Consider the following 12,254-nt stretch of genomic DNA (forward strand, 5'->3'; position numbering starts at 1 on the left):
TTATAATGTTCTTGCTGATAGATGAATTGATGAATGGCTTTTGTTATAGTAATGGAGAGAACTGCTCTAAATCTTCACTTCATTTGTAGGTTAAAAAGTTCTCTCCCTTTTCCCCGAGTCTTTTTTTTTTTTTTTTTTTAAGTAACTTTGCAATTTGCTACAATTAATGAAATTCTTATTTTGTCCTTGCAGTGTCAAGATAATCACAGAACAGCTGAGGTTGGAAGGGACCTCTTGATATCATCTAATATAAAACCCTGTTCAAGCAGAGTCAGGTAGAATAGGTTGCCCATGACAATGTCCAGTCAAGTCTTGAATATCTCCACAGATGGAGACTCCACAGCCTCTCCCGGCAACCTGTTTCAATGTTTGACCATTATCACAGTAAAAAGATGTTTTCTTGTGTTCAGATGGAATTTCATGTATTTTGATTTGTGCCTGTTGCCTCTTGTCCTGTCACTGGGCACTGCCAAAAAAAGTCTGGCTCCATCTTCACTCTCTTCCGTCAGATATTTATATGCATTGATAAGGTCTCCACTGAAACTTATCTTCTCCAGGCTGACCAGTCCCAGCTCTCTCAGCCTCTCATATGAAAAATGCTCCAGTCCCATTATCGGCTTCATGGCCCTTTGCTGGTTTTCCTCCAGTATTTCTATGTCTTTCTTGCACTGGGGAGGTGAGAACTGGACCCAGCAGGCCAGACGTGGCTTCACCAGTGCTGAGTAGAGGGGAAGAATCACTTCCCTTGACCTGCTTTCAACACTCCTCCTAATGCAGCCCAGGTTAGTATTGGCCCTCTTTACCATGAGGGTGCACTGCTGGCTTACGTTCAACTTGCTGTTGTATAGGACCCCGAAGTCCTTCTCTGCTGAACTGCTTTCCAGCCAGTTAGCCTGCAGTTTTCCAGCATCTCCAGGTCCCTCTGAATGGCAGCACAGCCACCTGGTCTATCACCCACTCCATCCAGTTTTGTATCAGTAGATGGAGTGACCTGGCTTTGTCTAGCCAAGGCTCTGCAAACTCCAAAGAATGGTGACACCTGCCACGACCTACCTGGTGACCTATCCTAGGGCTGCACTAGACACCAGGGGAAGAACGTTCCCCCAGTGTCCCACTTGGATCTCTCAAGCTACATCTTGTGTCTGTTTCTCCTTATTGCATCTTCTGACCCTGCCCGAGAAGAGTTTGGCTCTGACTGCCCTTCAGGCAGCTGAGAGCTGCTCTTACATGCCCCTCAGCTTTCCCCCCATCATACTAACCGAAACCATCTCTCCTTATCATAGGCCCCAGGACCCTGCTATCTTGGTAGCTCTGCACTGGCTCCTTTCTAGTTTTATGAACTAGCTTGCTCCTTGCACATTCCTTGTAGGGAGTGTGCAGCCTGGACACAGTAGGACCCACATGTTGGTGGGTGTAGCCTCCTTGGGGCCAAGGGTGAAGGCATGACAGCTTGCCCCTTGATTTGCTTGCTGTGCTCCTCCTAACAAAGCCCAGTTTTTGGTTTGCTGTATTCAGGAGGGCAGTACACTGTTCCTTTCTGTGAAGCTTCAACATGTTTATTTTTTGATAAGGTCAGTGTTAATTTAAAGAAATACATATTCCTTAATACAATGCAATCTAAGCTCTAGTTACCAATGCTTTTGTTTAGTGTTCTTACTCTAGTCCTCATTTTCTGCTGATATTCTGTAGAGGTAACTGCAGAGAATTTTTTTTATCAGCATATATAATTATACTGTGGGATTTATTTTTTGTGATCTTCATATCTTTGTATTGTGCTTCTGAACGAATCTCCTCTTGAAGAGTTAACTGCATACACAAATTTCAGTGTTCTTGGGGATTTATGTACAGTTGCTTGTAAGTGTGCTTTATATAGGCTGACAGGGATTGTGTGCTTCCTGTAATCTGACTCTGTGCAAGCTGGGGAATGTTGATGGAGGCATGAGACTGTTTGTGCTGTGGTTGCTAGCTGGAGCAAACTTTTGCTTTCAGCCAGTTACCAAATGTAGAGGTAGAATTTAGAAGTCTTGTACAAGCTTGCCATGTGTATAATTATGTGGCTATTAAGGAATGGATGGAAGTTTGAATGCTCTAAAATTATTGACCATAATAAGTCATGGTTAGTAGTGATGCTGACGCAATTTTCTTTCTTGCCAACAGAGTTTCAGAAGCAGGAAGGCATGAAGTCCAGTCAGAAAAACATGCAGCTCTATGACACACCCTATGAACCAGAAGGCAGTGGTGTGGACTCTGATTCTGAAAGCGTGGTGAGTCACCATTTACGAGAAAGCAAATTGCCACAGGATGATGACAGGCCTGCAGATGAGTATGATCAGCCATGGGAGTGGAACAAAGTCACCATCCCAGCTCTGGCAGGTAGGATTCCTAGATCCCAACCAGGAAATTCTCTCTCACTCTCATCGCATATATACTTGCCTTTGGGAGAATTCAAGTATTTCTGCTCTTTTGGTGTGGGGGGGTGTGTGGAGAAATCTCTGAAAAGCAAATGTGGGTAGTCTCAAATCTTTACCTGCTGCAGAAAAGTGCAACATTGCACTTTTTGTTTGGTGCTTCAGCTGACCTGTTGTCAAGTGCTTGGTTCATATTAGTAAAACTTCTGTTTCTCCCACTCCTTGCCCCTACCCCCTTTTAATGGAAGTGATGTAGATAGTGTTTGTTGTTGAGTGGCTCTATAATGAGGGAGTTGCTTTGCAAGGTCCTTAAATTGTGGGCCAGTTCTTAAAGGGGCAGGACAAAAAATAGCTGTGTAACACGCATGCAGTAACATGCTTCTACTCAGTGATGAGTTTCTTGGTATTTGGAGTATTTTCATTATAATTGCAAGCATTTCTAGGGATATGTAGAACTTGGTTTTGGATTAATCCTTTTGAACTGCTGAAGTTCTCCCACATCAGAACTTGTCAGTCAGGGAGATCTGACACAAACTGTTTTCTGTCTGTGAATGTCTGTGCTTGGTGTTGATTACACTGCTCTTCTTTTTTCCCTTTTGTTGCTTTGCGGAAATGGCTGAGAGGGGCTTCATTTAGTGACAATGTGATTCTAAAGGCCAAGACTTTTTCTTTCTTCGAGCCTCTGTGTGCCCAGCAAAGCCCAGCTGTAGCAGTTGGTCTGACCATGTTCCTGGATTCTCTTGTGGGGTGCTAGAGTCATATGCGCTCTATGATTTTCCCCGCAATGGCATGTTCTAGTGAAAAGCTGTGTCTAGGAGCAGGGTTGTTCCCCTTCCTTTTTAGGAGTCAGCTTGGCAGAAACCTTGGAAAGGAGACTTGTGTGTGGTGATGATTGTGGGGTTGAGGAAGGAAGAGAAGAGATGTGGCTCTGGGAGGGAGCATGGAAGAAGCCTAAGAGCAATGATTAGTAGTCAGTGTGCATTTACCCTGGGTAAATCCTGCTTGACAAACCTGTTTGCTTTCTGTGTTGGAACTACTGGCTCTGTTAGTGGAAGGAGAGAAGTAGGTGTCATCTATGTTGACTTTAGCCTTCAGCATGTTGTGCTGTGGCATCAGCTGTGTTACCTGGTTTGGAATGCTGTAGCCTAGATGAGTGGACTACTAGATGAGTGAAAACCTGTCAGGGTCATTCACCTCACAGGGTAGTGCTTAGTGATTCATACTCTTCCTGGAGTCTGGTTACAAGTGTGATTCCTCAGGGGATCTTTTCTGGAACCCTTCCTGTTTAGCATCTTTATCAGTAACGCAGAGGAGGAGGAGAGGAAATGCACTCATCAAGTCTGGAATGATATGAAATGCAGGGGAGGGTGTATGTGTGCAGAGCTGCCATTCAGAGGGACCTGGACAGGCTGGAGAAATGGGCTGACAATAAGCTTACAAAATCCAACCAGGACAAACGCAAAGACCTGCATCTGGAGCAGACTAACCCCCTGTAATGATATGAACCAACGACTGGCTGACTTGCTGGGTTACAGCTTTGCTGGAAGGGTCTTAAGGAGTCCTGGGGGAAAGTGGACTAAATGTGGCTAGCAGTGCTCCCCAGCAGTGATGAAGGCTACCAGCAGCCTGGCCTGTGTGAACAGGAGCATAGCCAGTAGATCAAGAAAAGTCATTTTTCCTCTTTACTTCACGTTTCTTGGACAACGTGTAATGCTGTGTCCAGTATTCAGATGCAAGAAGGTTGTTGATAAATGTTGATGTCAGCAGAGAGCCACCAAAATGACAGGAAACTGCACATGACTTGGGAGGAGACGCTGAGAGGACTGGGCTTGCTTAGCCTGGAGAAGAGAAAGGTTTGGGGGGATGTAATAGCAACTTTCCAGTGCCTCTGAGGGGATCTTCAGGAAGATGGAGCCAGGTTCTTCACAAATGAGCAGGTGTGTGATGGGAAGATGAGACATAAGTTGAATCAGGAGAGGTTCTAACTCGATATGGGGAAAATTTTTTTTCTTTTTAAGGACAGTCAAGCATTGGAACCAATTGTCCAGGGAGCTCTTGCAGTCTCCATCTTTAGATTTTTTTCATCCTATGTGAAGGGATGACTGGATAAAGTTCTGAACAACCTGATCTGATCACATAGCAGACCCTGCCTTGAGCAGATTGGACTAGACACCTCCCACGGTCCCTTTCCACCTGAATTATTCTATGATTTTGCAATTCTGTGTGCCATGATAATGCCACACTACAGAAATGAGAAGTGAGTTCTCTCCACAGCTATACAGGGCTACTGTTCTATAAACAGAGCTGTTGTGACAATACCCTTCCTGGGTGTTTCTGACCTGATCCCCTAATAGGTAGGCGGATGTGGGTGACAGAATTGTGTTTCTCTTCTAGCACAGTGGAGTAGAGCAATGGCAATCTGTTGTGAGAGTGATTCTGCCTCTCTGCTTCATTTGTTCTTACATCTTTAGGTTGTGGTTGATTTGGGTTTGTTTCCAAGCCAAGCTGATGTCTGCAGTATCCATCCTGTGAGATGTGGGTGGGAGCAAGAGACACATGGATGAACCTGAAGCAGCTGCTTAAAAAGAAACCTGTTGCTCAGCATCCCCTTTCCTCTTGTTGGGCTCCTATGGAACAGAAGAGGAGGTTAGAGAAAACTGATTTCTACTTCCTAGCAGCATGGTATACTCTAGCACGTGAGCTGTTAACAATCTTGCGGAGTTCCAGGCTCAGTCACTTTCCCATTAAGCACATGCTGATAGTTCTTTTGAGCCTGGATCTAAACCAGCATCCAGTTCTGCTGGATGCTGTGCAGGTAAAGTAGTCTCTTTTGCTAAAGCGCATGAACTCCAACACAAAAGTCTAACCTGCTTGTGTGGCTTCTAGTAGGATATACAGTTCTGCTGCTGAGTTCTGCCTGGTGGAAACAGGCTTTGGTTCAGGCTTGCCTGGGCTCACTCATCCCCCTTTGCTGGACCGATTAAAATGCTTGCAAGACTTGTGCTGGGAGACTGCCTGGCTGTGAGATCCTGGCTATGATTTGGGATATCCATTGTGTGTCAAGATAGGCTAATCAACAGAGACGTGTATTACTAGGTTTCCAGTGCCACAATGGCTGTTTTGCAGATGCTGAATATCAGTCTGGCGTATGTGTGTAAAGCCTTTTGCTTTGGGTTTATGCTATGGCATTTGTGTCTGCCCCAGTTCAGTAGATATTTCCATGCCTTTTCATCTGTCCCTATGATGGCAGCAATGCTGTCTTTGCCTAAAGCATATATGCAGTCTCCATCTCCTGACAGGTGAATTTTACTACACAACAGCATGGTCCACAGTAACTGTGTTGTAGAGGTAGGGTGTTTACTACCTGGAAGGATCCACAAGCTAACCACAGCACATGTAGGGGCTGTGCAGAGCCACAAGCAGTGGATTTGCAGTGGGTCTTAGGCTGCTCTCTGCATTGTTTTGCAGGGAATTTCTCTATTCTCCATTCCAGATTCTGGAGGGTTTTCCACCATTTTCCCTCTGCTACCATGTCTGCTTCTTGCTCATCTTTCTTTCATTTGTGGTCTTCTTTTCGCCTTTCTTTTGTCCCACAGTACTGCATCTATGTCTAGACTCTCTTATTCATCCTCCTGCCTGACACTTGGTCCCACTCTGTTACCTTCTTACACCTCCTTGGGATTTTTCTTCTCCCACCTTCAGACACCTGCTCCCTATCACCCAAGACACTCTCCTATTAGCTGTGTGTGCATTTCTGCCCACAAGGAAGAAGGATGGTGTGCTTCCTCATTCATCCCTATCCTTCTAGCCCTCTGGGCTAGGCCAGATGCTATGGGAATGTCTGGTGACTACAGATTGCTGTTGAAGAGCTCCTGCAAGGAAGCTGAACAGTTAATTCTTGCTGACTATGTTAGCTGAAAGGCTTCCAGTTATTTTTTGCCAACCTGTCCAGTGTTTCCTTGGCTGGAGGCATGTTCAGCCATTCTTGCATGTGTTCTTGGACAGTTTGGGGTTAGAGCTACTTCTGAGCAAAGAATATTTTGTTTCAAGGTGAAAGGATAAGTAAAGCTCTTGGACTGCATAAAAGAGCGAGGAGGAACAAATGCTTGAGCAGGTGACACAAGTCTTCAAAGGTGCAATTCTTTAGGGCTATTTATCTCTCTGCAGCTTGTTCCTGTGGTTTAGTGTAGCACAGGGATTCTGTGAGTTGAGTTTTTCCTTACATACTAGTTTTGATAATTTTCCAAAGGCTAAGAGTAATATCAGAGTTATTGTGAGCTTCCCACACAAGGATGGTGATTGTGTGCTACCCAGAAGTAATTTTTCTTTCAAAGTATGTAAAATACCTAAACTAGAAACTTCATTGTTTAGCAACACTGAGATACAAACTGTGGGACCACTACACGTCTGTCTGCAGTGAGATCACACTTTACAGATTTCTCCATTAGTAATACAGCAGCCACATAATTGGGATTGTTACTTTTAAAAGTTATTGTCTTAAGAGTTGTATGTGTGCATATGGAAATCTTACACCTTATTCTTCATGTATTATGCGTATTACATGAAATAGCTGATTTTTAATTCATTGAATCCAGAGAACAGACTTATTAGTTTCTACTGCATACCTTTTTGTGCACAACTCGTTTGGTGTTTGTTAAGTCTTTGAGCTCTGTAATCACCTTCATGCACACTTTTTTGGTCTTTATCAGGTAAATTCTGAAATAGTTTTTTTGAGTGTTGATTTTAAAAAAAAGAATCTTAGTTTTGTCCATTATTTTCTTCATCTGTAGTTTTTAGTTTGTCTACATGTAACTGTAAGGCACAATCCATTCAATATGAGATTTATGATTGGCCTATGTGTAAATATTCTTTTAAGCATTATGTAATTAACTCTTATGAAAGCACACAAAATATTGCTTTACGAAAGTAACAGACTAAAAAGAAGTTTAATGAAAAAGTATTATGATATGGTTGAATTCCTTATGGGTTCAGCATGCAGAGTTCTGTCTTAAAATGCTAAGAGAGTAAACATTTTTGGAGATTAATTAGATTTCTTTGATTGCATGTGTCATTCATTATAACTTAGTATGTCTTAGGTACCTGGCTATTTATCACAAAGGAATGTGCAAGGATTGGCTGCAAGCATAGATTCAAGCTGCTGTCTCATCTGGTGTCTCTATACTTAATGTAACTCCTAGGAATTATAAATGTTTAAAACAAGGAAAGAAGAGGTCCAACTTCTAAGTTTGAAACAGTGGAAAGTTTGCAGTGGAGAAGTATTGACCCTCTGCTGAGATGTGTGAAGTGCTTTTCTGACTTATTGTGTACTGTGGTTCTGTAATGTAGCTAGCTAATATAACTAGACCAGGTGGGGTTTTTTTCAGTTCTTAGCTGAGGTGGATTTCTCTGAAGAGCACAATGTTGGTCTAAGTGGTATTAGAAATTCTAGCAGTGGGCAAGTCCCGCTTTACAGGCCCACAACTACCATGCCCCAACTACTTGGAGTTGTGGAGGCTGTGAACCTGAAGGGACCTTCTGCTAAACTTCCTATTTTGAGAAGTTCATCTGAAGGGAACAACAGACATTTGCAATGTGAATTGCAGACACAAAGAGACTTATGCAGCAAATGTTTTTGATTTGTCAGGTGATAGACCTAGGAAACAAACCAAAACAGCAAGCAACACTAGAATTATCATGAAGTTAATTACTCATGCAAGTCTTTTACAGAAAACATTTGTTTTTCTGCCATGATTTCAAGATTTATTGCTGAAGCATGGATGAAACCTGTTTATCTCCAGCCTGGAGTTTGAGATGTGCCAGACTGAAAGTGTGCAACAAGCTGTGAAGTTTCCTCATGTTGAGGGGAGTGTGTCTGCACTGTGGCTCCTAAGCATGGGGCTGGGGCTGGTATCATGCTGACATTGTGGAGCAAGCTATGTATAGCCTTCCCCAGGGACTTCTGCTGTTAACTGCAGTGCTAAAAGATGTGTAGCAAGAGCTGGAGTGCAGCATTTTGACTGTCTGCAGCTTGAGTTCTTTCACAAACAAATTTGGTTTTCTTTCATTGGAGGCTGTAAGCTGAAGCTGAAACGTGTTTTTGACAGCTTTTATGGGAAGTGGGCAGATCTTGTTAGACCTCCTGCTCAGCTGGGCAAACTGGTTTGCGCAGAAGAGCTGAGGCTGGCAAAGTAACAGGAACAAAGTAGCTTTCTGATACGCAAGTCTGGCTGGAAAAGCAGATAGCAACACTGAAGAGCCCATTCAGGAATGTCAAGCTGACACTGGCTCCCATTCGAGTGTGTGAGAAATCAGGCCTTTCCAGGCTGTCATGTGGGCATAGCAAACCTTTGGGTAAAGGAAATGCAGGTGAAGGCTGTAGAGCCCATCTTAGTATTGCTTTACAAAATAAGTGGCCCTCTGTTATGAAGAGGGCCTCTGTTATGAAGAGGCCCATCTGGTAGTAGTTTTTAGCACTGATCATGGACTCCTTGAAGGAGGATCTGCAGATGCCAAACTTGGTCACCTCTGCTGGCTGAAGCTGCTGTTGCACAGAAAGCTGGTGCCTAGGACCCTGGGGGACTTGAAGCAGGGGAATTCTGGCATGCCACCACCAGAGGGGTATGGCACCAGCTACAGGGCAGTGGAAGAGAGGCCACATGGAGAGTGAGGAAGGGTCAGGTTATACAGTCAGTTCCATAGCTGTGAAGGCTATGTAAACAGAAGTACCATGGTAATAAAAAACTTTACACTCCCAGCTGCATGGAATTGAGCTTCTGAACCTTCACTGTATATACTGCAGCCTTGGTTAAAGAGGGGATTTATAGCAGCCGAAACTCAGTCCTGATAACAACATTGCGTCGGTTGGTGCCTGACTGGGTATCACACATGTCAGTTTAATCTGCCTGGATATCCCTTTCAGACTGCTTCTTCCCACCAATTTACTTCACAAAAAAAAAAAAAAAGAAAAAAGAAATAGGGCAGGAGTCCAGAGACATGTTTGAGCTTTTCAGACAGAGAAAACATTCAAAAGCATCTGAAATTTTACTTTGTCCTATTTTTGGAGAACAGATCCTACTTCTAAGTATCATTTTGTAAAGATATTGCTGTTTACAATCAGAACTGAGTTTCATGTTTGTTTTGTGAACTGAATTTTTTGGTGTCTGAAAGATGTTGCTTGGTCAGAAGCTGATATTAAATTCACCAGTTTTCACAGAGTTCCCAAATTACATCCAGGTGTTTTTCTTACAGTTGAAATAATAGTTGAAATGTTCGTATATGTCACTGGCAAGTACACACATGCAATGTTTCTCCTTGTTATGCTAATCAGCTTTCATTATCCAGTAATGACGTTAAATCTGAGTTTCCATTTTAAGAAATAACCAGCATATTTCTGCCATGCATACTTCAGAATATGACTGAATACATTTGCCCAATTTTTGCAATAATTTGTGCCTGCTTTCTCTGAGTAGAGGGGGAATTTGGAAGTGTCCCCATGAGGAAAGCATATAAAAATAACAACAACAAGAAAGTGCTCCAAAACATTTTCCAAGTCCAACACATCTCTATTCTGTATGCATTATCTTTTTGAACATTACAGCTGTCTTCCTGTTGTATAGTGTTGCTTTAAAACAATAAGTACTACCAGCCATATGCCTAACTGGCTGTGTGTTATAATAAGTTGAGTTCTAAATGCATGAGACCTACAACATGCTGTTGTAGGGAGTCCCTTTAATTGTCCTTGTAACATTTTCTCTGACATTGCTGTTGAAACTCACAGAGGAGCTGATCGCGCTGTGTGTGTTTGTGCGCATTTGATGTTTGCCTCCTGATACAGTGAAGTTTTTTCTGCCTGGTCCCAACTAGATGACCTTAAAACAATAATCCATCTGCAGCTGGGAGTGTTAGTTTTTGATGAAGAAGCAAACCATAGAACGCAGTGAGAGTCAGGAAGATGATGTGAGTAGCTTCTTTCACTTTTTCTGTCAATATTCTCTCCTTTAATTTTTTGAAATTACAGATACATAGATTCTGTAAGTGTAGTTAAGTGTAGAATGAGGATGCTAACATCATTAGTATGTGCTTTGCTACAGATGTTGCAGTGCTCTAAGAAATTACAGCTTTGCAAAATGAGTCATATTGCTTTTCTTGGAATAACATAATTTGTGAGAAAAAACTAACAAATGCCATTTTCCGTTTTCATCTCTTTGTACCGTACTGTTTCAAGACAAAAGCTTTGTGCCAGTGTTGGATAAGTGGATACATGTTTAATTCATTGCTGCTTGCCCATATTTCTGATGTGGATAGATGGGTGTTAGCTGTCTGGATCTGCACCCAGATAGCTGTTAGGATGATTCCACATAAACTGAGGCAAGGGTGATTCTTGATGTTCTCACTTGTTTGTTATTGTAATTATAGCAGGTAGCTGAAAGCCTATCTTTGTTACTGTTACTTGTTTAACAGCATCATCTCTTGGGGAAGAAAGTATCAAATGTTAAGATAAGCACTAGTTATTGTAACAAGGTTTAGAAAAGTGTGGATTTTGTTGCTGGAAAAGCAAGAGAGTTTTAGGACTGTATTTTGCATAGTTAGAAACACCTTTACATGATACATATAACTTTGTAGATAAACTACTACATCTTAATGCTAGTGGGTGCATGTTTATTCTCCCTGGGAAGTGTAAAACCTCTCTAAGTGCTACAACTATTTTGGTCCTTGCTAACCTTGCCTGGAGAGGTAATTATTGTGTATCTTGCAGCCCAATTTAATGGAAGTGAGAAACGACAAGCATCTCCTTCTCCCTCAAATGACCAGCGCAGGCAGTTAAAAGCACCTGGAGGAGGCTTTAAACCCATCAAACATGGCAGTCCAGAATTTTGTGGGATCCTGGGAGAGAGAATAGATCCAACTATTCAACTGGAAAAGCAGATGTAAGTAAGCACAGTAATTGCTCTCTAGCTCTTTGCCTCCCCACTTACAGGAGCAGCAAGTGTCCTAGATCCTGCTGTCCAGCTCCTCCTCCTCAGTATCCTCTGTGTTAGTGCCCACAAAAAACTATTCTTATTAATCCTGCAAAGTTTAAGTAACTTTTGTGGGGGACAAAATAGTGTTAAACAGGAAACTCATCTCAGGAACAGTGAATTTTATCTGCCAAGTATGTGCAGTTATTCCACTTTCAACTATGTTGATTACGTTGCATTAAGAAAAACAGGTATATATCCCATATATACAAATTGTGCTTTAAAGCTGCACAAATTCCATATCTTTGTGGCTGCATAGCATGTTTCTGGTACCTCAGACATGCCTTGCATCTGGCTGTAATACTGCTCCAGGGAGAGACTGATAAGACCATTCACAAAGCTTTCAGAAAAGAGACTGTTATTACTACTCTGGTGGTGTCAGACTTGAGGGTGGTATTTAGAGGAAGTTTTGTCAGCTCCAAACTCAAGTTCTGGGGGAATTCCCTGGAGTGAATGTCTGGTATTCACAAGAGTGGCCTCTGTCCTGCCTCACTGTTACCCTTCCTTGAACTATTCGGACAGACTGGCTTGTATGATGGAATGACCCACTGTCCTGTATCATACCAAAGGTGCAGCCTCATAGAAGGGGCCAGAATCCCTTGTTACACAAAGAAAGAAAAATCTTCTTGTGGAGCAATTTACACAGGTTACACTGATATTTGTGAGCACCAAGAAGTCAATGGATTCACACAGTAAAGTGAGGAAGCTGTGTCTTGAATCCCTGAAGGCTGTTCCATTCCAGACACTGTCATTCTAAGTTAGATGCAGAATTTATTTTCACAAGAGAGGGAGGGCATAATTTGGCATGGATGTGAGTGTGGTCTTTGTG

The 12,254-nt window shown here is 42.6% G+C and overlaps 1 protein-coding gene across 1 annotated transcript in view; it reads left to right on the top strand.

Annotated features, from left to right (window-relative positions):
* The window catches only part of SHB (SH2 domain containing adaptor protein B), a 103,205-nt gene that overhangs the window by 42,917 nt on the left and 48,034 nt on the right, over positions 1-12,254 (top strand). Inside the window, exons 3-4 of the mRNA XM_050913522.1 lie at positions 2,158-2,373; positions 11,164-11,335. Of these exons, the coding sequence (XP_050769479.1) occupies positions 2,158-2,373; positions 11,164-11,335 (388 nt within the window). The remainder of the gene's footprint in view (positions 1-2,157; positions 2,374-11,163; positions 11,336-12,254) is intronic.

The sequence above is a fragment of the Gymnogyps californianus genome, chromosome Z (assembly GCF_018139145.2).
Source record: "Gymnogyps californianus isolate 813 chromosome Z, ASM1813914v2, whole genome shotgun sequence".
NCBI lineage: Eukaryota > Metazoa > Chordata > Aves > Accipitriformes > Cathartidae > Gymnogyps > Gymnogyps californianus.